The sequence below is a fragment of the Trypanosoma rangeli genome (assembly GCF_003719475.1).
Source record: "Trypanosoma rangeli strain AM80 chromosome Unknown Tra_15.4_contig_00312, whole genome shotgun sequence".
Classification (NCBI taxonomy): Eukaryota; Euglenozoa; class Kinetoplastea; order Trypanosomatida; family Trypanosomatidae; genus Trypanosoma; species Trypanosoma rangeli.
Genome location: NW_021706056.1, coordinates 3,081 through 22,474, shown reverse-complemented (window position 1 = coordinate 22,474; position 19,394 = coordinate 3,081). Strand labels below are relative to the sequence as shown.

General features: G+C 52.1%; 8 protein-coding genes and 1 pseudogene across 8 annotated transcripts in view, besides 19 other annotated features; all 9 read right to left on the bottom strand.

Annotated features, from left to right (window-relative positions):
* Positions 1-243: 243 nt before the first annotated feature.
* Positions 244-265: a microsatellite.
* Positions 266-510: 245 nt separating this feature from the next.
* Positions 511-526: a microsatellite.
* Positions 527-556: a microsatellite.
* Positions 557-706: 150 nt separating this feature from the next.
* TraAM80_07466 (uncharacterized protein) lies at positions 707-5,473 on the bottom strand (the record flags this gene model as incomplete). The annotated part of the gene is made up of 1 exon (XM_029384256.1): positions 707-5,473. One exon carries the CDS (start codon positions 5,471-5,473, stop codon positions 707-709), a length of 4,767 nt encoding a protein of 1,588 aa, XP_029235912.1.
* Positions 5,474-5,518: 45 nt separating this feature from the next.
* Positions 5,519-5,536: a microsatellite.
* Positions 5,537-5,590: 54 nt separating this feature from the next.
* Positions 5,591-5,620: a microsatellite.
* A 449-nt stretch (positions 5,621-6,069) lies between these two features.
* On the bottom strand, positions 6,070-8,646 carry TraAM80_07465 (uncharacterized protein; the record flags this gene model as incomplete). Its single annotated transcript, XM_029384255.1, has 1 exon — positions 6,070-8,646. The coding sequence occupies one exon, from the start codon at positions 8,644-8,646 to the stop codon at positions 6,070-6,072; it is 2,577 nt and encodes an 858-aa protein (XP_029235911.1).
* An 82-nt stretch (positions 8,647-8,728) lies between these two features.
* Positions 8,729-8,766: a microsatellite.
* Positions 8,767-9,177: 411 nt separating this feature from the next.
* Positions 9,178-9,199: a microsatellite.
* Positions 9,200-9,234: 35 nt separating this feature from the next.
* Positions 9,235-9,313: a microsatellite.
* Positions 9,314-9,506: 193 nt separating this feature from the next.
* TraAM80_07464 (uncharacterized protein) lies at positions 9,507-11,252 on the bottom strand (the record flags this gene model as incomplete). Its single annotated transcript, XM_029384254.1, has 1 exon — positions 9,507-11,252. The coding sequence occupies one exon, from the start codon at positions 11,250-11,252 to the stop codon at positions 9,507-9,509; it is 1,746 nt and encodes a 581-aa protein (XP_029235910.1).
* Positions 11,253-11,319: 67 nt separating this feature from the next.
* Positions 11,320-11,357: a microsatellite.
* Positions 11,358-11,465: 108 nt separating this feature from the next.
* Positions 11,466-11,501: a sequence feature (GA-rich).
* A 160-nt stretch (positions 11,502-11,661) lies between these two features.
* Positions 11,662-11,750: a microsatellite.
* A 220-nt stretch (positions 11,751-11,970) lies between these two features.
* Positions 11,971-11,995: a microsatellite.
* A 191-nt stretch (positions 11,996-12,186) lies between these two features.
* TraAM80_07463 (uncharacterized protein) lies at positions 12,187-12,870 on the bottom strand (the record flags this gene model as incomplete). The annotated part of the gene is made up of 1 exon (XM_029384253.1): positions 12,187-12,870. The coding sequence occupies one exon, from the start codon at positions 12,868-12,870 to the stop codon at positions 12,187-12,189; it is 684 nt and encodes a 227-aa protein (XP_029235909.1).
* Positions 12,871-13,045: 175 nt separating this feature from the next.
* Positions 13,046-13,071: a microsatellite.
* Positions 13,072-13,292: 221 nt separating this feature from the next.
* TraAM80_07462 (uncharacterized protein) lies at positions 13,293-13,742 on the bottom strand (the record flags this gene model as incomplete). Its single annotated transcript, XM_029384252.1, has 1 exon — positions 13,293-13,742. The coding sequence occupies one exon, from the start codon at positions 13,740-13,742 to the stop codon at positions 13,293-13,295; it is 450 nt and encodes a 149-aa protein (XP_029235908.1).
* A 62-nt stretch (positions 13,743-13,804) lies between these two features.
* Positions 13,805-13,831: a microsatellite.
* Positions 13,832-14,043: 212 nt separating this feature from the next.
* Positions 14,044-15,915, bottom strand: TraAM80_07461 (putative spliced leader RNA PSE-promoter transcription factor PPB1; the record flags this gene model as incomplete). The annotated part of the gene is made up of 1 exon (XM_029384251.1): positions 14,044-15,915. The coding sequence occupies one exon, from the start codon at positions 15,913-15,915 to the stop codon at positions 14,044-14,046; it is 1,872 nt and encodes a 623-aa protein (XP_029235907.1).
* Positions 15,916-15,928: 13 nt separating this feature from the next.
* Positions 15,929-15,957: a microsatellite.
* Positions 15,958-16,005: 48 nt separating this feature from the next.
* Positions 16,006-16,035: a microsatellite.
* A 3-nt stretch (positions 16,036-16,038) lies between these two features.
* Positions 16,039-16,067: a microsatellite.
* Positions 16,068-16,159: 92 nt separating this feature from the next.
* On the bottom strand, positions 16,160-17,251 carry TraAM80_07460 (uncharacterized protein; the record flags this gene model as incomplete). Its single annotated transcript, XM_029384250.1, has 1 exon — positions 16,160-17,251. The coding sequence occupies one exon, from the start codon at positions 17,249-17,251 to the stop codon at positions 16,160-16,162; it is 1,092 nt and encodes a 363-aa protein (XP_029235906.1).
* A 41-nt stretch (positions 17,252-17,292) lies between these two features.
* Positions 17,293-17,339: a sequence feature (A-rich).
* A 77-nt stretch (positions 17,340-17,416) lies between these two features.
* Positions 17,417-17,472: a microsatellite.
* A 253-nt stretch (positions 17,473-17,725) lies between these two features.
* On the bottom strand, positions 17,726-18,954 carry TraAM80_07459 (hypothetical protein; annotated as a pseudogene).
* Positions 18,955-19,169: 215 nt separating this feature from the next.
* The window catches only part of TraAM80_07458 (10 kDa heat shock protein), a gene marked incomplete at both ends in the record, with an annotated part of 531 nt that continues 306 nt past the window's right edge, over positions 19,170-19,394 (bottom strand). Inside the window, one exon of the mRNA XM_029384249.1 lies at positions 19,170-19,394. This exon is cut by the window's right edge and continues 306 nt beyond it. Coding sequence (XP_029235905.1) covers positions 19,170-19,394 — 225 coding nt within the window.

The following is a 19,394-nucleotide window of genomic DNA, read 5'->3' as shown; positions in this document are numbered from 1 at the left end:
GCATCGTAGTATAAGCAAAAGGAAAAACAACTGCTGAACGAAATTGAGACAAAAAAAAATTTAATACACATCTTAGATGCTACTAAACCACAAGTACAAATTGTTCAAATGACATTTCCCACTCAAACACGTCGTACCCAGCAGGTAAAGGAAGCACGGCGAGTGAGGCGATGGAGGCATAGATTACGTCCCCAAAAAAGACTACTGGTTATCTGGCCTCCCCGCTGCGCGCAAAGAGAAAAGATATATATATATATATATATATTAACGATCACAATCAAATAATCCCAATGAAGAAGATTTCATATTGTATAACGATCACACCTTGAATACTCTTAGCCGTTGTTGTCGTTTTTTTGTTTGTGATGATCATCTTCTCCACTTCTTTTGTTTTCATATAACACACACATTCATTTTATTTTATTTGCCTTCTACCTGGGTTGACGCGGCTGTGGTTCCTCTCCACGCCCGCAGTTCCCTCAACCAGACACATCCACCCCCAAGATAAGGGTATGTGTGTGTATGCATATATGTGTATGTGTATATACATATATATGCTACTGTAGATCAAACTTCAAATTAGAATAACAAATATGTAGAGAGCCCAGTGCAGTGGCAGCAACAAGAGGAGTTATGACGAAGAAAAGATGGTGTTCTTTTTATCTTTTTTCTCACTTTTTTTTTTGTCCCACAGAACGCTCTGCCATTAGCGCTCCACGTTTTTCCTTTCCTTTTTCGTTATTGCCTTCCGCAGCATCGAGCGCAGGGCACCAGACTGGGCGATTTCAAACACCGTGCCGCGCTGTGGGTGCCTGTGAGTAAAGCTTTCCGCCGTCACAGTGGATGGCAATTCACAGAACCAACGCACAATGTCCCTGCGATCGTGCAGCACCGCCTGCATGAGAGCGTTCGTCCCATCACTCTGTACCCGATTGAGGTTCGGCACAAGGCCCAGAGACCAAAGAGCCTCAGCAAGTTCCAAATTTCCAGTGGCGCACGTGTTGGAAAATACCGTTCCCCCTCCATCCCCCTCAACCTGCCAAAAGTCAACCTTCACATTCCCATCATTTTTGATGCGGAAGAGAAGGTTTTCCACCTCTGTTGGTAACGTGTTTGAGGCGTGCGTGCGGAGCACGGCCTCCAGAGCAACCTGGAACAGCGGTGCAACCTTGCTTTTAATGCTTGGCGAGGAGACATGCTGAAATGAGTCCAGCAAAATGTGAAGCGATTCCACGCCTGCCGAGGAAGTGTCTTCCTCAAACGAGCGCAGCAAATTATCCCAATGAATATACTTCATCACCTGAACACAGCTGGGCGAGAGAATGACAGAAAGCATCTCAGTATAGCCGTGAACCACGCAAAACACTGGTAGTTCATTCAGCAAAATTGTATCAAATATCTCTGGGGCGTCAAGTAAGTCTAGTATGGTCTTAATGAGTGACACATTCCCGGCGGATATCGGGTTGGATTCGCGGTCGCCGGTCTCAACAATCTTGGAAATAACCTTGCAGCAGAGTTCAAGACATCCGAAACTCTTCTGTTTCAAATGGTTCGTGTTGATTTTATAAAACTCTCTCAAACGCTCCTCCACCACATGCTTTTGCTTTTGAAGTTGCTTGACCTTCGTCACATGAAGACCTTGGTCGAGTAATGGAGAGTTCAGGGTCCGATGCAGCGTCCGTAGCGCACGGAGCAGCACTTCCTCCTCTAACGAGACAACCTTGGGGTCTGCATATGAATTCGACGCCTCACCCAATTCGTCTACCAAAGACATTTGGTTGGCATGAGCCGCTGTTGCAAGCGTAGGCAACCGACCACGCAGCGTTTCTGATGTGTCTTTTGCTCCAGGGATACTCGTTGCACATCCCCCACGTGAATTGACTCTTTCATCCGTCCCCGGCGGCAAGCTCTTCACAGGATTCATCTGATACTCCCCCTCCACAGTGGTGAGAGGGGCGTCCGAGGAAAAAGACAGATATTCCCGGGCATGGGCGCGTGGTGGCGCTTCTTGGGGCACCCGCTGCGACGTCATGCAACCGGAAGAAGGTGCAAACATGTTGTCCTGGTTGTTTCTGGTCCACTTTGCATCATCACCCATTGAATTCCCTTTCAGAGAGGCGTTGGATTCCCGCCGACGCCTCACACCGGACGAGACCATGTCGTTCAGCTTTACCTCCCCACCCCTTGTGTTCCCCTGCCGCTCCTTCCTCAAGACACCCTGGATAGTGGGCCCGTCACTTTGCTTACTCATCGTTGGCTGCACACAATTGGAGCCTCGGGTGTCTTTGGTGTCAAAATGCTCGTCCGACGTCCCCTTCGTTTCCAGCCTGACGTTCTCTGCTACATGGTCGTTCCCGCCCCCAGACGCTGCTCTGGGATTGTCGGTGAGGAGGCCGTTGAAATCAGACCTGTGGTTGTTCTTTGTAGCCTTAGCGGGGTGGTGTTGCGCATCATCCTGCAGTTTTCCCTCACCAAGCAATACATTGCCAAAGGGCTTTCGAAGTGTGGAAAGGAACTCCAGCACACCGTGCCGACGGCGTTCTGTCACTTTTGTCTCACGCGTTAAGCATTCGATGGGCTCAGTTGCGATACGGTCGTAAACCTCAATTAAGGGAAAAATGCGGTAGTTGTCCTCGTCAATCTGGTAATCCAGCAGGTGTTTTGTACGGAGATCGGAGTGTGTCTTGTAGTATAGCAGAGATAGAAGGCGGACATGGATGAATTGAGTCCTCTTTCCCTCAATGTAGGGGGAGATGGACTGCTTGCGGCACGCCTTGTGACACCGCAGGCGCCAAAAAAGATTTCCACTGGTATTTCCCTCATTGGGTTGTCGCACCGGCTGAAAGAAAAAAAAGGCAATAAACATAATTGGTTCAACAGCAAAGAGGGCAATGTGTGGCACCAGTAGGAGCAGAGTCAACACGGTGTCGACAACAAGAAGTGTTAGCCATTTCCATACGCTATCCTTCGGCTCATCCAAGGAGGGAATAAACCACACCCGCGAGGTGAAGGGCATCAGGAAAAACGTCAGTAGGAGGTACAACAGGATCGTGTACCAGTGGGATGCAAAAAGGAAGTTGTTTCCAGCAATAGTGAGCTGAATCGCATTGAAGGCGTTCACCAAGGCTATCCCACGCATACAAAAGAGAAAGCGATTCATACGAGCGTCCTGGAAGAAGAGATCCAGCATAATTGTTCGCACCAAGTTTCGCGATGACACAGTGGCCAGCACAGCATACACAATAATAAACACGGCGTAGCAAAGCGGAAACACAGAGGGAAGATGCAGCCGCACTGACAACTCCTTCATAGTCTCTGAAGGCGCAACCCACGTGGGAATGTTCACGATCACTGTGAGGATGAGCACTACAAAGTTGAGAACAAGCAGCAGCAGCACAATGAGCATTCGTTTTGTCCACAAACGTTCTGAGCAGGGGGCGTAACGCACAGGCACCAAGGTCCGGTAGTTGAATACATAAACCCCTTCTTTAGCAACAATCTGGCGGTAGACCTTAATAATCTCACGTGAGTGGGGAAAAGTTTGCAGCGCCTTGGTCGCGTTGTCGACGGCTTCCGGGATGTGATGCGTCGCGTACAAGGCGAGCGTCAGACAGTTTTGCGCCAGCGCACAGCGTGGGTAACGCCACGCCAAACAAATGGCCCGGCTAATGAAGTTTTCCGCCCGACTCATCGTTGCATCCAGCGAGAGTGCAACACTGCCTAAACGGACGTTTGGATGAAACTGACGCAAACGCCGTGACCACTCCGCACATTTGCGCAGCACTTCCTCGCAGAGCGTCGGCCCTTCCTTGAGGAGCACATTGGCGGTGTCACTGTCCCAGCCCAGTGAGGTGGTGTCATCCCCGAGTGTCATGACCTCTAGCACAGTCTGAAGCAGCACAAAGCCGAGATGACAGCCAAAGTAGTACGTTTTCAGTGGCGAGCAGTCGGTAAAGGCTAATTCCACAGAACCAACAATTTCCTCCGCACAACCCACGGCCAAGCAAGCGTTGTTCCACGCCTCAATGTATTTGCCCCGTGCAAAAAAGTAATGCGAACGATTCAGGTGAAACGGCAACATTTGCCGCACGGAAGCGCACGTCGGAAGATGAGTTGGGTATAATAAACGACTTGCAGGTGTGTTTGGTCGCAGCTTCGCCCCTTCGCTGCCAAGACCGCCAAAAAATGCCGGACAGAGAGATATATACAGCTGCCGATGAGGCGACAATGATATTTTCAAAAGAGTGGCGGAATCCTCTAGGGCAGTGCAAGCAATCGTCATCAGATTCAGCATCCAGTCACCCACATCGTGGTTTGATGCCGCACTGATGGCGCAGCGTAGCACTTTCAGAGCTGCCTCCATGCATCCAAGCTGCACAAGCGTCAGAGCATGCACATATTCACACAATGCAAAAACGTAGTCTTGCAGTTGAGTCTCCCCCTCATACGAGGTTACCATTTTCACCGCCTGTGAAAGTGGCATGAGGAAGGCCGAAATACTGGCGCCCACCGTGGAGATGAAGTAATTTTCATCTCTCAGAAGGTCAAGGGCATCCTTGGCCGCAATGGTGCGCTCCCCCAGTTCAATCAGAGACATGCAACGAAGAAAGCGGGTCATGACCCGCATGTTTTCATCCGTAATACTGAAATTAAACTCCTCCACCGAGAGAAACCGGGTCGCAGCCGCAATAGCACTGCGATAGCGTTGTGTCTTCCAAGCCGTGATGGTTGTAATGAGGTCAACATCGCTCTCGTCGCACTGCGAAAGCAGAAAATATTCCAGCTCATTATGACTAAACTGTTCCGGCAGAATTTTTTGCCGTTGCCGTTGCCGTTGCCGCTTCCGAGAATAAGGTTGGCTTTGGTCCGCCATCACAACCTTGGGGGTTCCCTCCGTGAACAATGCAAAGAAAAAGTGGAACCACAGGACGCTTGGGGGTTTGTACTCGCCCTCTTCATGGAGAAAAAGAGATATAATAAACCATTGGTGAATTGTGTCCCAGTCCAGAGATGCTATGGCGTCCAACACGGCTGCGTAGTACTCCTCCTCATCCCGTGCTTGTGCGCTTGCCCCCATTACTTCCTCTGCCGCGGTTGGCCCGTCCATCCAGCCCATGATGAGTTGGTTCAGCCGCTGCATGTAATCCCCCGCGGGTTCGACTGGATACAAACGCTTTTCGTGCGCCACCACGCAGGATGCTATGATGTATGCTTCCAGCAGCTTCAGAGCCATGGACGTGTTCCCACACATCGTGAGTGAAGCGGCTAGACAGACAATATCCTTCTTTGCCCTACTTAGGCGTTGCGCCTCCCCAAAGCAACCCACTGAGAGGCAGCGCCAGGCCTGCGGGAGATGCGTGTGATGCTCATAAGGAGCCGCCGCAATATTATTCTGCACGTTTTCATCGATGTGGGCGGAATTCGTGTTACAATGTCCACCGGGGGGCACATGGTTCGCCACGTTGTCTTGCATTCTCAGCTGCCTCTCCGCTCCTTCAGTTCAGTCAGGAGCGTAAGTCTCCTCCTCCTCCTCCTCTTTTCCTAACCGTCTCTAACCTCGCAGCGCTCTCTCTTCCTGAGTACGTGCAAGCAGACACACACGCACACACACACACACACAAAAGCGTTTCTTCCAGACGGGGTGCAGCTCGCAAGATCAAGTGAGAGAAGAAGACATCATCACCACAAGATACAACGAGGAGAGTGGCCACGCAGACGGAGATAACCAACAGGGAAAAAAGGCGAATAAGAAATAAACAGCAGCAACAACAAAAAAAAAAGAGGAGTGAAGTGAGGATCAAAAGAAGACCCATATATTTTGAAGTAAACGCAAAGAGGGAAGGAGAGGAAGTAAATAGCAACGAATACGAGACCAAAGCAGACGTGTATCAACGCACCACCCAAAAAGAAACAGCCGTCTCCCTCCCTCAATCAACCAACCATGCAACCTACAAGAGAGGGCAGAAGCAAGCAAGTGAGTGTGTGTGTGTGGACGGGTAATGCACTCACACAGGCAAATCTGGAACCATCACCTAACAACGGCAAACAGCAAAAAAGCAACAACAACAACTAGATATAGTTCAAGACTGCAGCCAGCTCCTTCTGAACCAAGTCATATTCCCCGCACACGGCACGCACCTCTGGATGAATTTGGTCATGATGACCCACAGCTGCCTTGAGAAACGACTGCGCGGCGTTAACACCGTCACGGAAGAACAAACGACGCGCCGACCAACAAACATCCGACGATGAGAGCATGGCTAAGCCCGAACTCCCTCGACGTGCAAGCGAGAGCGTTTCCTCAAGAGGCCGGACAACTTCCCCGTTGTGATCCACGGTGACGCGCGGGACGCTCGTCGTCAACTCCCACTGCCTCTCGCGCAGCAGAAGAGATTCGCCTGTCGACATCACGCGCCGAAGTGCCGTGCTGCAGTACGGCAGAAGTGCATGTGAAAGCGAGGGGCACGAAGCCACGTGTGCAAAGGCATCATCAAAAAGCGGCGCAAGGAGGGCACGCCACTCCGGGCAGTGCGAGTCGCCGGTGTCGTTCTCGTCCGCGAGTGGCGCAAAAAATGCCGCAGCCGTGAAACACGCCGAAACGGCGCCCCGTTGCCCCATAACAGTCAGGGCGTGTCGCAGCATCACCAGCAGCCCATGAAGCTCCGAGAGATACGGCAGCAACGTGACAGAAGCGGACGTCACAGAAACAGACGCCAAAACATCCGCCAGCGCCCGAAAAACGGACAGCAGCGCCGCATAACTTCCCCCCTTACCGTTTTGAGAAGCGACCGATACGCCACGGCTGTTATTTATGCCTTCCAGCAGAGACTGGATAATTTCATGCGTCACACGACGAAGAGGAAAAGTTGAATCCACTGCTCCTGCCTGAAGCCAAAGGTCAAGAGAAGACTCGAGTGCCGCCTCCATCGACATCTGCACTGCGTCATCCGCAGCAAAAATAGAGGGGATACTCTGCACCACAACTCCTTCCTCCCCTCCAAGGGCATCCCTGGCAGTATATCCTGCGGAAGATGCGCTTGGGATTTCATTACACGCCGTAGCAAACGAAACCAACCCCGTAAAGTAGATGATATGCAGCACGTGCGAGGGTGCACACGTGGAGGTCAACGAAGCCATCGTGGGAAGAGAAAAAAGTCCTGTGCGCACCTCATCCATATTTTCTTCTTCACAGCGACCAGAACGATAATACAATGAGAGAGACATCCGAGTGGTTCCAAACACGTCTCGTGAGGGTTCGTAGGAGAAAAAGGAAAACGCCCCGTCGTCCGACGCAAGGCATGACGCATGGCACGGATCCAAGTAGATTCGCAGCGGTGCATGGTGTCCCGTCAACGGAAGGAAAAACAGCATCGCCTTCATGCCGTCACGCTGCTTAGAAACCCCGAGGAGGAGAAACCCACACAAGGAACCAGCAACCCAGCTGACGTCGCACATAGTCACACTGGAAGGTGTGCCTACGGAGGTGGATGCACACGCAGCAGTGGAAAACGCCTTGGCGTTAGAGCCAAGAGCCACCAACCACACCTTGTGCTCGTTCGGTAGAACGACGCAAAGTAGAGCCCCATTCGGGCTCACAGAGACGATTGGAATAGCTGACAAAAACTGCCGCACGTGCGTCGTCAGGTTTCCCTCCAAAGATGCTTCGGGGGTGTTCGCCTCATCCATGGCGCGCGCAAAGAAGGGGGTTGTCCGCCAGCGCTGCATCACCCCAAGAGGCACGTGTGCGTCGTCGCGAAATTTATTCTGGCGAAGACTCCCCAACCAGACGCAGGTGGCATGCACACCCGCCGTGTCGTCACCCAAACTCACCTGAAACACCATTGTTGCCCCATCGTCGGTGAGTACCATCACCTCCGCGAGGATGACCTGTGAAGTGGAGGCCACAAGGCACAGCGGCCTCCGCACAGAGGCCCAGAGAATACACTGGTTACATCCTACCATGGACGCCGCTGCAGGCACAGTCCCTGAAGAAGACATGGATGCAATCAGAGGTGTTGTCCGAAGCGACGGTGTGCGTTGCTGATTGCCATCTATGCGAAGCGAGTAGCATTGGATCCTTCCACCAGGTCCAGAGACATGGGAAGCAAGTAAGAAGACCGCTCCACCGCAGCGGCTCACCAGTACATGTCGAGCATCCTCTGGTGCTGGCAAAAACAATGTAGTGTAGCAAATGACAACTTTATTCCCCTTCACACGCAGTACTGGTCGAAGAATGAGCAGATTTACTTCTATCCTTGAGGCACAAAGAAGCATGGCAACCGTTGGCAGATGCTGCGCCGCAGCGCATGTTCTTTCTCCTGGCTCCACCGTCACGCTGCTGCACTCACTAAATGCGGAATCCATCACTTGCGTGGGTTGGATCGGGTATTCGAACACGGAGGCTGCAGGAGAACAGGCAAAACGAAAAAAATAAGGTGCCTTCTTTTTTTCCCGCGCCCCGGGAAGACGAAGGCGCGAAGAAACATCATGCGCACTGTGAAAAACAAGATCCAACTTTCTCGTCACTGTGCAGCATCCCCAGTTGAAAACACAAGAAGCTGGGTTGGGGTGTGTAGCAAACGCGATGCATTCCTCGCGCGCCTGTATGCGGGTCGGCACACGCTCTACGCGAAGAGGTTCAAACATGCAATATTGCCGTTATGTAAACGTAGGTGCAATGTCCTCGTCCAGGCGAAACGGTGACGGAATAGACTCTATATTGGGCCTAATATATATATATATATGGACGTATCTATGTAAATAATAAGTAATAATAACAATTACCGTCTATGTATTTAGTGTGTGCACCAGCCAATACCGGTCCTCAGTCTATGAGAGAACCCTGTACGGTCCTTGCCCCTCACGATGTTTGTGGCTCACAAGAAACGTGTGCGGTTCCAAAGTAAGTGTTGCTTGCGGCTATCCACAAAGACTCTCCGAACACGCCCAACACCGCAACACAGCAACTGCGGAAGAAAGACAAACGAGAAGATTGAAAGGACTAAAATAATTAAAATGAGGCATCGTCGCAGTACAATGGGGCCTGTGCAAGGACAAGTTGCACAACAACGTGAGAGGAGGGCAGATAAAGACACACATATATATATAATTCAGAATTTGCGCTGTGACTTTAAGGGGCGATATGCAAAAGTCATTGACACGTAAATAACACCGTCTTTTTTGTTTTGTTGTTGTTGTTTCGTACGCGTGCCAGTGTGTATGCGTGGCACCTCAAACAGTAACAACTACATCCACCACACACACACAACAAAAAAAAAAAACAATACAAAGACAAAATAAACGTAAATAAAACGGGGGAAGGAAAAAAAAAAAACAGCCTTCTCTATGTTTCTGTCAGTGGCAGAAAGACTTCAAAGAACTCCTTCATGGATGCTATCGACATTACGGTAAAGATCCGTCTCGTGTGTATTATCTTCCGCAGTTCTCCTTCATCTTGCGTTCCTGCTACCACTGCCCTCAATAGCCGGCCCCACGTGACGTGCAACTCACGAAACACCACCACCAGTCCTACCGCCGCCGCCGCCGCTCCCGATGTCAATGGTGCCGTCCCTCTCCTTTACTGAACGGTCGTAGAAGCATGCATTGGCAGGGATCGGCTCATCGAGGGAGGGCGCAGTGTAGATACGCTTATCAACTAAGTAGGAGACAACGTCCTCGTCGACGCCGTGCGCCGCCACAAACACATACACCGCTGCACTCGGGTGTTGAAACAATGAGAGCTCCACCGTGTCTTCAGTAACGGGGCGAAGAAATACAGCGACGGTGGTGAGTCCACGAGGCTCCTCCTCACTCATAACCTCCTGCATAACGTCATCCACGCGCTCTATGGACAGGGATGACGGCACAGACACCAAATCTGACGCCGGAACTTGAGCAGGCACAATCACACGTCTACAGTTATATCGAGAGGCGGCAATCAACAGCACATTGATCTCCCTTGCAGTGGGAGTTCCCATCAAGGCGGCTACAATATCCCCTCGAAGCGCGTAAGGTGCAACATTGAAAGGTTGCAGATGTAATCGTTCAGTCGGGGGCGAAAAACGCGTCCCGTTCACACCAAATCCCTGCATTGACTTCAATGCGTCCTCGTCCACCAGTGGAATTGGTGACAGATCCCGCGAGGTAGGCACAGTGTTAGGACTCGTAGGGTCTTCCGAGGGAGACTGCGCGCCGGAAGTGTCCTTCTTCAAAAAAGGCCGCACACTCACCGCCGCAGGCGGTACCGCTTGCTCAGCCGCATGTCCGTTTGTATAAACTTTCACGGGGTGCTCAAGCGTCTCCTCTGCAAAAATGCTGCTTTCCTCCGCCACAATAACGTCTGGAAACTCGGAACTACGCAAAAATGAAACCTTTTCAGCTTCGTCGACGCTCAAGGGAGGGAACTCCTCCTCCTCAGCCAGGCGCGCCTGTCGCCGGGCAACAGAACAGCGAGCAACAGAGATGGCGAAGAAGGAAAGCAACGGAAGGAAAATCACAAGCGGCACCATCGGGCCCGAAATCACATGCGTCGTTTGAGAAATGATCTCATTCTTAGCACTCTCCAGGCTTCCAAGGGCCCTGGCCCAGCGAGCTTTTTGCAAATCAGCGAGGGCAGGGACGCCACAGGCGCATAGTGCTTTTTTGACTAAACCTTCAACCACCAACGGGAGTGCAAGACGCGCCTGCTGCATCCATTCCGGGACATTCGGGTAACCATCTGGCAGGCCATGCAAATCATGCAATAGAGATGGTTTGTGCCGCACTTGCCGCTGAGTCGCAGCCACTGTAATGGCATGAACAACACGACACATGGTGCCAATACCGCCCGACCCAGTGAGTACAGCAGAAAAGAAAAAAAGTGGTCGATTCAGAAATGAAAAAACCGATCTCACCTTGCGAGCGGCGCTGCTCTCCAGGTAAAAACTTGCAAATGTGGAGCTTAACTCATCCGAACGCGGGGACTGCGGAAAGGAGGAGTCATTGTAGGTTTGGCTGTCATAAGTTCGGGTGTCGTAGGTGCGAGAGTTGTATGTCCTGCTATCGTACCCAGTGGCGTAATCATCATCGTAGTGGGTTTGATCCTCATCCAAGAAAGATCCTGCAGGAAGTTCTGACTCAGATAGCGTACGATGTGAGGTTATTAATGAAGTTTGCTCATACGTGCGGTCACCATCGCCCGTTTGGCCTTCATTCATCGTGTCTGAAAAAGCGGAGGAGGTGTTGTGACCCGACGTGTCCATAAGACTGCTCATCGCCTCTTCGGCGAACAACGTACTAGTTGCAGTTAATAATACAAAGCGTTTCCCTGCGTCTTCTTCCTATATGCGTATATATGTATATATGTATATGTAGACGTACGTCTATTACTGCTTTACTGGTTTCTATTTGTTTTTGTATCGTATTTTGTTTCTTTATCTTCTCCCCGTGATGGGCGCTCACGGAGACCCCCCACAGCCACCTCGCCTTCTCTCTCTCCCTCTGCCTCTGTCTCTGTGTCTATCACCTCCTGTATCGCCAGGGGAGTGTATGTGTATGGACACTACTTTACAGTTACACGCTCCACCTCTTAATCGGAGCACTCACTCCTCCCTGGATGGTTGTTTGTTTTTGTCCATTTGATGCGTGTGGAAGGCGGTGGGCCAGCGAGGCACACACGCACATAAAAAAACAAAAAAAAATAAGAAAAAAAAATGCGATGGGCAAAACAAAAACAAAAAAAAATGAGAATGAAAAGTAAAGCTAAAGAAAAGGGAGAGGTGGAGGACGTCTCACGCACGTCAAAGTAACAACATCACTTCCTCAAAGAGAGGCCTTGCAGGCATAAGCGCAGACAACGCGTCTGAGTTCACTCCCAACAAAAGGGAGGGAAAAACACAACCCTCCACCACATACACGGTGTAGATTCATATGGAGCTTGTCATTCCGCACATATATATTTTGTAGTTTTTTTGTTAGGGGCAATCTTCGCCCTTTTCTTTTTTTCTTTTTTTTTGTTCACGGACAACACGCTGCTTTCCGCGCGCCGCACCCCGTCTAGGGCAGAAAACTGCTTGTCTCCTGCTCCCGCATAGATTCCTCACACCCAAGTCAACAGCTCTCTTTTTTTCTCCGTTTTCCCTTTTGTTTGATGTTTCCCCGCCACGCCCTCCCTCATGTGCGTCCTCCCGCCTGGTGTACGGCGCGACGTTAGTTCCCCCAGCTGGGCGAGCGCGAGCGGCTGTGGCGCCTTGGCCTCGAGGATGTGCGTCTCCGCTTCCGCCACCGCCGCCGCTGCGATGTGGTGGAGAGGCGTCTTCGACGTGGAGCCGATGAAGACGATGAGGAAGAGGAAGAGGAGCGTGAGTGGCGTCTGCGTCTCCGCGAGGGCGAAGATAAACGCGAGGGGGAGCTCGACGGAGAACGCCGCGGGGAGCGGCGCCTATCCTGCCGTCCCGTCTGCCGCTCGTCCTCGGGATGGTGACGCCGATGATCTGGCAGTGCGCTTTCCCTTTGCCGCCACCCGTCGCCAGACTCCCCGCGTGGCCGACGCACCCGGGAGTCCCTACGTTCCAGCGGCCGTGGCGCCCTGTCCACCGCCCCCCTGTTGTAGCCGCTGCTGTCATGCCCAGCACCGTCACCAAGCTTAGCAAAAGACACGTTGATGCGGTTGCCATCCATAACAGTGCCGTGAAGATGGACGTAGACAAGCTTGGTGTCCTCCAGCGTGTCGCCAGCGACCTCCGCCCTGCCTGTGGGGCAGGATAGCCAAAGCACGGGGGAGGGCATCGTCACCCGCCGCACCTTCGCGAAGGGTTCAATGAGCTCGCGTATGTGAGCCTCCGTGACGCTAGTGGGCAAGTTGGACAGGCGGGCCACTACATCCACTGCCATTGATCTGGGCACTTCTCTTTTATAAATTTTATTTATGTTTAGTTGTTATGCCGACACGGCGACGACAAGGGTCACATAATGTAAGAATGACAGCAGGGAAAAGATATTGCCGCAGGCCAAAACAAAAACACGTCGATACGCAGGCCCAAATCAATTCACATGCATGCAAGCAAACGAGAGAGAGAGAGAGAGAGAGAGAGAATGATGGAAAGAAACACGCACACGTATGGCTCGCGTGATCGGCAAGCGAATGCAGCAGCGAAGGGAGACAACAACCCCACAAATGGGTTGCCGGCTTGATTGGCTGCCTGTTGTTTCCCCCTCCCCCTCCCATTCAGAAGACGCCATCAAGTACAAAAAGAAAAAAAAGAAAATTTTTTCCCACCCCATCCGCCTGCTGTGCCGCACAATCCACCATGAACTCATTGAAAGCACTCCTGTGTCTTCGACAAAAGCTCTTGGTAGACCTCGGCGGAACGTATCTGCGGAAGAAGCACAAGCAAACCGCCCACAAAATGGCCCTGTGAACGGCATCCTATCAACGTGAGCATGCAACAACCATCGAGCGTCTGCACCACAGTGGCGTCGTGGTACTGAAGACTTATGTACGCAGGGACGCCCAGCTGCAACTGTTCCAAATTTTGAAAGCAGCGCGCCCCACTGAGCACCACGTTACTCTCAACGGTGAGTTCATCATCGCCGCCGTACGCGACATCGTGGGGTGCACCCTCCTGTCCCTCCAGCAGTTTGGGGGTCCCAAAGCAGGCCATGATGGTATTCCCCTGACGGTCCGACACAACCACCTGCGTGAGAAGGCGCAAGTTAACGAGCTGATTAAAGTACTGCTCCACCGCCGTTAAAGGCCCCTCCATGTCTTTCCTTGGTGTGTGTGCTTTTGTGGGTGGTGGTCGTCTTCGCACTCGCGCTACAGACGTATTTTATTATTATTATTATTATTTTTGTGTGGAGGATGAGGAAGAGAAGCAAGCAAACAAAAAGGAATAAAAAATGGGGTCCACGGTGTTATGTATGTCTCCCCCATTAGAACCATACGCCCAAACTCCTGCCTACGCAGAAAAAAAAAAAGGGCTGTGAAAAGGGAGTCAATCCAAATCCTCCGTGGCCGCAAAGAAAAACAATCACACCACAAGAGAGGTGCGACAAGTAATGCAATCAGAAAAATATTTCTTCATCAAAGGACTTGTTTACACGAATCCCCGACAATCCTGCGTGTTCCGCATCCACAGACGGTCGTCCCTCGGGCGCAGGAGTCGATTGTGCTGCAGCGATGGTGCTGGGACACTTTTTAAGGTAATAGTTCAGTAACGTGTGCTGCGCCGCCTCATTCATGGCCTCCATGAGAGACTCGCCTTTGCCCTGGCCAATGCACCGCCTTCCCGCGTACAAGCGGCACACCGTATACTCCACCTGTCTAAACTGCTGATGGGCGTACAGTGAGGCATATGGATTGGTTTCATGCACCTCTGTGACGCTTCGAACCACCTGATCCACGTCGATCGGCGCCGAAGACAACGCCTTTGGCACATTTGGATCGTAACGAAGAATAATTTGGGCCTCCTTAAGAGCATTTTGTGGGCGTATGCAATGTAACACTGCCGGTGGTGCCATCTTGTGGTGTCGCGTGATGCGGTAATCATCAAAGATGTCGTCGCGAAGACTCTGTGTCGCATGTGCCCCACCGCTCGATGCAAACTGATCCCGGCGAGCATCCGCACGGGTATTTAGCGGATGGGTTTGTTCAGATAGCACCTCCAGTTCATCCTCCGTCATATGTCGAAGCTTTTCCAGTTCCTGCTTGATACGTGTTGCCAATATCTGCCGCTCACATACCTCCGTAGAATCCGGTGTAGACGGGTACACCTCCCCTTCAGTTGTTGTTGGCTGCAGAAGCGCCTCCGCCGTTCGTTGGGCGGTGTCTAGTACCTGAGAGACATGCAGGAAGGATCCCAATTGGCTACAAAACAACTTTTTAATCAGTGGCTGCAGTCGAACGCTGTCACCCGACTGTTCAGCCATTTCAATAAATGCAATAAAGGCAAATATGGAGCCTCGAATCCATTCCATGCGTGGCAGCAAATCCTCCTGGTGTACAGGAAAGAGTTTAAGACGTCCAGAGGCGGATCGAAGAACCCCCTTCCAATACCATCGTCGCTGCTGTGGCACGCCCTTCTCAATGCGCTGCAAATGCGCTGCTGCCTTGCGACGCGCAATGTTAAAGCGCTCCGTCAGTACATTCAGCTCTCGCCACATACTTATTTCTCCACTCACATTACACGTGTCTGCAAACCCCAGACGAAGCGCCACACGTCCACACGCCAAAAGCCCACAGCACTCGTGAAGGAGAGCCTGAAGATGTTTTGAGCGAAGCCGAGGAAACGCCTCTTGAGCCATACTCGCAATGCAGGTTTCAACAAGAGCCTTCCCCCGATTTGCAAGAAGGCCGTGAACAGGAGAATCTAGTGGGGTGTGGTCTAGCATGCGCCAAACGGTGTCGATGTCCCGCACTGTTAGTCCTCCACAGGCTCCAGTGGTCTGCTCGCCACATCGTGACATCTCCCGCGCCGCCGAAAGACCAATGACGCAAAAAGGAGAGCCCTGTTCACAACCCTCTGTTTCCTGTGGACCTCCCATCCCTGACGCTGTGGAGGACGATGATGCCGGTGACACCTTTGCCCCTTTTAGCAGCTCCTCCAAAGGCCGCAGATACTTCGGTGTTAGAGACACGGACTCCGAAAACAGCCCATCCTTCTCACATACTTCAAGCATGAGACGAAAGGCATCCCCCACACTGCGTTCTGCAGGCACAGTCGCGAGTACAATGGATCCGCGCCGCTCCACCACCTTTCGTAGGCGTCGCTGGTCCTTGTACTTCTCATATGCGGGATTGGTGGAACGCAACGAGCTGTGCACATCGCTTGGGTTCACCGGCATCACTAGACGTCGCGGACGAAAACGTGGACGGTACCCCGCACCACCCGCTCGGGTGTTAGCCTTGTCGCGCAGGACAGCCAAGCATCGCAGCATCGTGCTAACGCATAAAAACAAAGAAAAAAAAACATACAAAAATGTGTCGCAGCGGAGGCACTAATAGTATACATGCAGAAAACGACTGTAGAGGGAGAGAAGGAGGGAGGGGGCGGGGGATTTAACAAAAAACAAAACAACAACAACAACAAAGGCGATCCACCTCACTCTATTATCTGGCCTTTCTTGAAGCCAACGGTGTAGCCCCATAATGCGTGGATGTTTTTTGTAGTGTTGGTTTTCTTTACGGCTTAGTTTTCAGCCGCGACTTTTCTTGTATGAGGCGGCACTGTTTCTCCGCCGCCATGCGTGCCTTCTCAGCCTTCTGCAACTCGCGTTTTGCGGCTGCGAGGGCGGTGCGCCACCCCGCCAGCTCCTTGTCAAACTTCAGCCGAAGTTCGTTCGCCTCCTTCTTTTCGGCCTCCAACTGTGCTATCCGCGCCTCGGCCTGCTCCCGCTGCTGTGCCGCCGACTTCTCCGCGTCCTCTACAGAGTAACCCTCAGAGAAGTCACGCAGCTGCGTGCTGTACATGTCGAGTTGGCGCCGCAGCCCCATCACACCTTCCTCCGTCGCCAGTCGCTCCCGCCGCGTGAGGGCCAGTTGCTCCTCGAGCATTCCCACCTCCCGTGTGACCTGTTGAAAGCTGCGCATCAGCTCCTCCAAGTAACTTTCGCGGGCCTTCCAGTTTGACTGGTGGGACTCGTAGGCTTCATCGAACTGCTTCTTCTTCTGCCTTACCTCCTCACGGAGACGCTCATTTTCCGCTATCAGTTCGGCAACGTTCTTTTTGCGCTCATCACACTTGACGCGGATATCGTGCACGTTCTGCTCTACTTTTTGCTTCACGCTTTCACGATGCTCCTCCATCTCTTTTTTTGCCTCCTCCGTGAGCCGCGCCCGTTGCTTCATTGCGGTCTGCAGAAATTTACATATTCGCTCTGCTTCTGCCTTTGTTTCAATCGCCCGCCGGATATCTCCTTGCAGCTCATCCACCTCCTTGTTTGCGGCTGTGACTTTCTTCTTGACGGTGGCCAGCTCCGACTCCTTCCTCTTAACCTTCTGAATCTCCGACTGCAGCACACTCTGCACATAAGATTCCCCCTCATCGGAAAGGAGAGCACGCACAAAGGCCCTAGCTTCCGCCTCCGTATTTTGCTTCTCTTGCATCTGCCGCAGCGCGTCGACAACGCCTTCCACCGGTTGAACCCTGGTGGTCGGCAGGCCATCTTCCTCCCCCCGCTTTCCAAAGGCCACCGCCGTTGTGGGGGTGGTGACGTTTGCCGCCCCCTCATGTGCGGCGTCCACCCCCTCTGTCTCATTGCCGCAGTGATTCATCTCCACGTGCGATGCACGCACTGTTCCCTGCCGCAGTTGAGTTTGTTTGTTTTTTTCCTTCTTGTTTTCTTATATTCTTTTTTTTTTTACTTCTCTCCGTCTAACGCCGAGACTACCCCCAGATGAGTCCCGCCCTCCGCTGCCAGGCACACACGCAAAATGTCCACAGACAACAGCAACCATCCGTAAGACAAAAAAGAAACACAAAACAAAAACAGAAATGGACGAAAAAAGCAAAAAAGATCTTGTTGTAAGCGCAGGTAAAATATTGCGAGGGACCAGACTCCCTCCCTTCCCCGCCGCCATGCAGCCGATCTGGAAAGGCAACGAAAGGAAATCCATCCAAGTGTCACACCTCCACGGTGTTTTATTCTTCCTATTTGCTTGTGTGTGTCGTGGGTGTTCCACCTCCAGTTCCCCCCCCCCCCCCATAATAACGACCGCCTCCCCTCATACTGTAAACCAGTACCGCTACAAAATAGACCCGATACCCCTTTTCCCTGTTGGCACCGTCCGCTCACTGTAAAACACAACAATCCAGATGATTAACGCCTTCGGCAGCAGCATGGCAGCCAAATGCACCGCCAATCCAAACAAAAAGTCCAATGATCGAAAATGTGTCATGCAGAACCAGGCATCCAGGTAGGTGAGGAAGCCACGAATGTATCCAATTCGCCTCCGACGCAGTGCCTCAGTCACCAATAAATAACTTTTCCATTGCAATGCAATATGTGGCTGTGCTGTCACAGCGCATAGTAGCAGTTGTACACAGCTCGCCAATCAAAGGGAGTCATATTGAGATACACCCGCATAAGCGAATTGTAGGTTGTGGTTGTCACATGTCTCCCATGTCGTTCCCGTGAAATGTGATCAAACACTTCCACCGCTTTCTCCCACTTTGGTGGGTTTTCCATCGCAAGCGATGTGAAGTGCAGCTCGTAGTTTCGCGTGTTCGGCAAATCACCACACGTTACCGCCGCATGCTCGTGACTCGGATGACTCCAAGAGCTAACACCTACGCCACGCTCATGCATATGTGCCTACAGCGTGAGATGCCAGAGGCTTGCCAGAAGATGTTTGAAGAGATGGTAGAGGTCCATGCAAGCCCGCAACTGTACCCCGTCCAGTAGTTTCGCCAGGTGTACTTCATTTTTTTTGGCGTCAACACGAAGCCCACCCGCCTCCGCCCACCCCGCACTCCCGCAAGCGCCAACGCGTGATCTTTTGGCTGCAGCTGCTCCAAATAGCGACAGAGTTGGGCGTTACTGGCGATGCGGGCCAAAACAGGCAATTGAAACGACTTCCCAACCTACTCTAGCGTGGTGGCCTCCACGAGCGGCCTACCTATCATCGCAGCCCGCGAGTCCCTGGAGCGCCTCCGCAATTCCGATGGCATCGCTGGTTTCACATGTGACGCCTACGCAGCACATGTAAACTGCGCACCTCTTCCCGCCGCAATTACTGAAGGAGGTGGCAAGCGCAAATCCGCGTCGTGTGAAATAAAGGAGCCCCGGGCCGCAAGAACAAGTCGTGTAACCAGCGGCCTGCAACTCCTAACGCTAAGCACCCGCATCCCACTGCAAACGCAACGCACAACATGCGGTGGTGCACGAGAAAATACAGCAGTCATCTCTGCCTCTTCTCGAAGGTCAGACAGCTCCTTCAACAGACATAAAAAAAGGCCAGCAATAAAAAAAAAAAAACACTCACAAAGACAGACACACACAGAAAAAAAAAATATTGAACATACAGAGACATGTACAGTTCGCACGCAAACAATGTCACCACACACGCACACGCATACCCCCTCACCCAGCTGGCAATTAACCCATTAATTAGGTACCACAAATAATAGTAATAATAAATCTTTCATCGCATAGCTCCTTGGCCTCTGTGGAGAAGTCACGCACGGTGCAGCTTATCCCTGCAGCACACCGAGCAGGGAGTCCTCGTTGTAGAGGAAGAACTCCTCACCCTCCACCTTCACACTGCTGCCACCAAACTCGGGAAGCAGCACCGTGTCGTTCACCTTCACTGTGGGAGTCCAGTCCTTCGTTGCGGCGGCGACGGCAACCACAGTGCCCTCGTTCACCTTGCCGGCCACCTGCTCGGGGATGAGCACGCCAGCCTTCGTTTGCTTCGC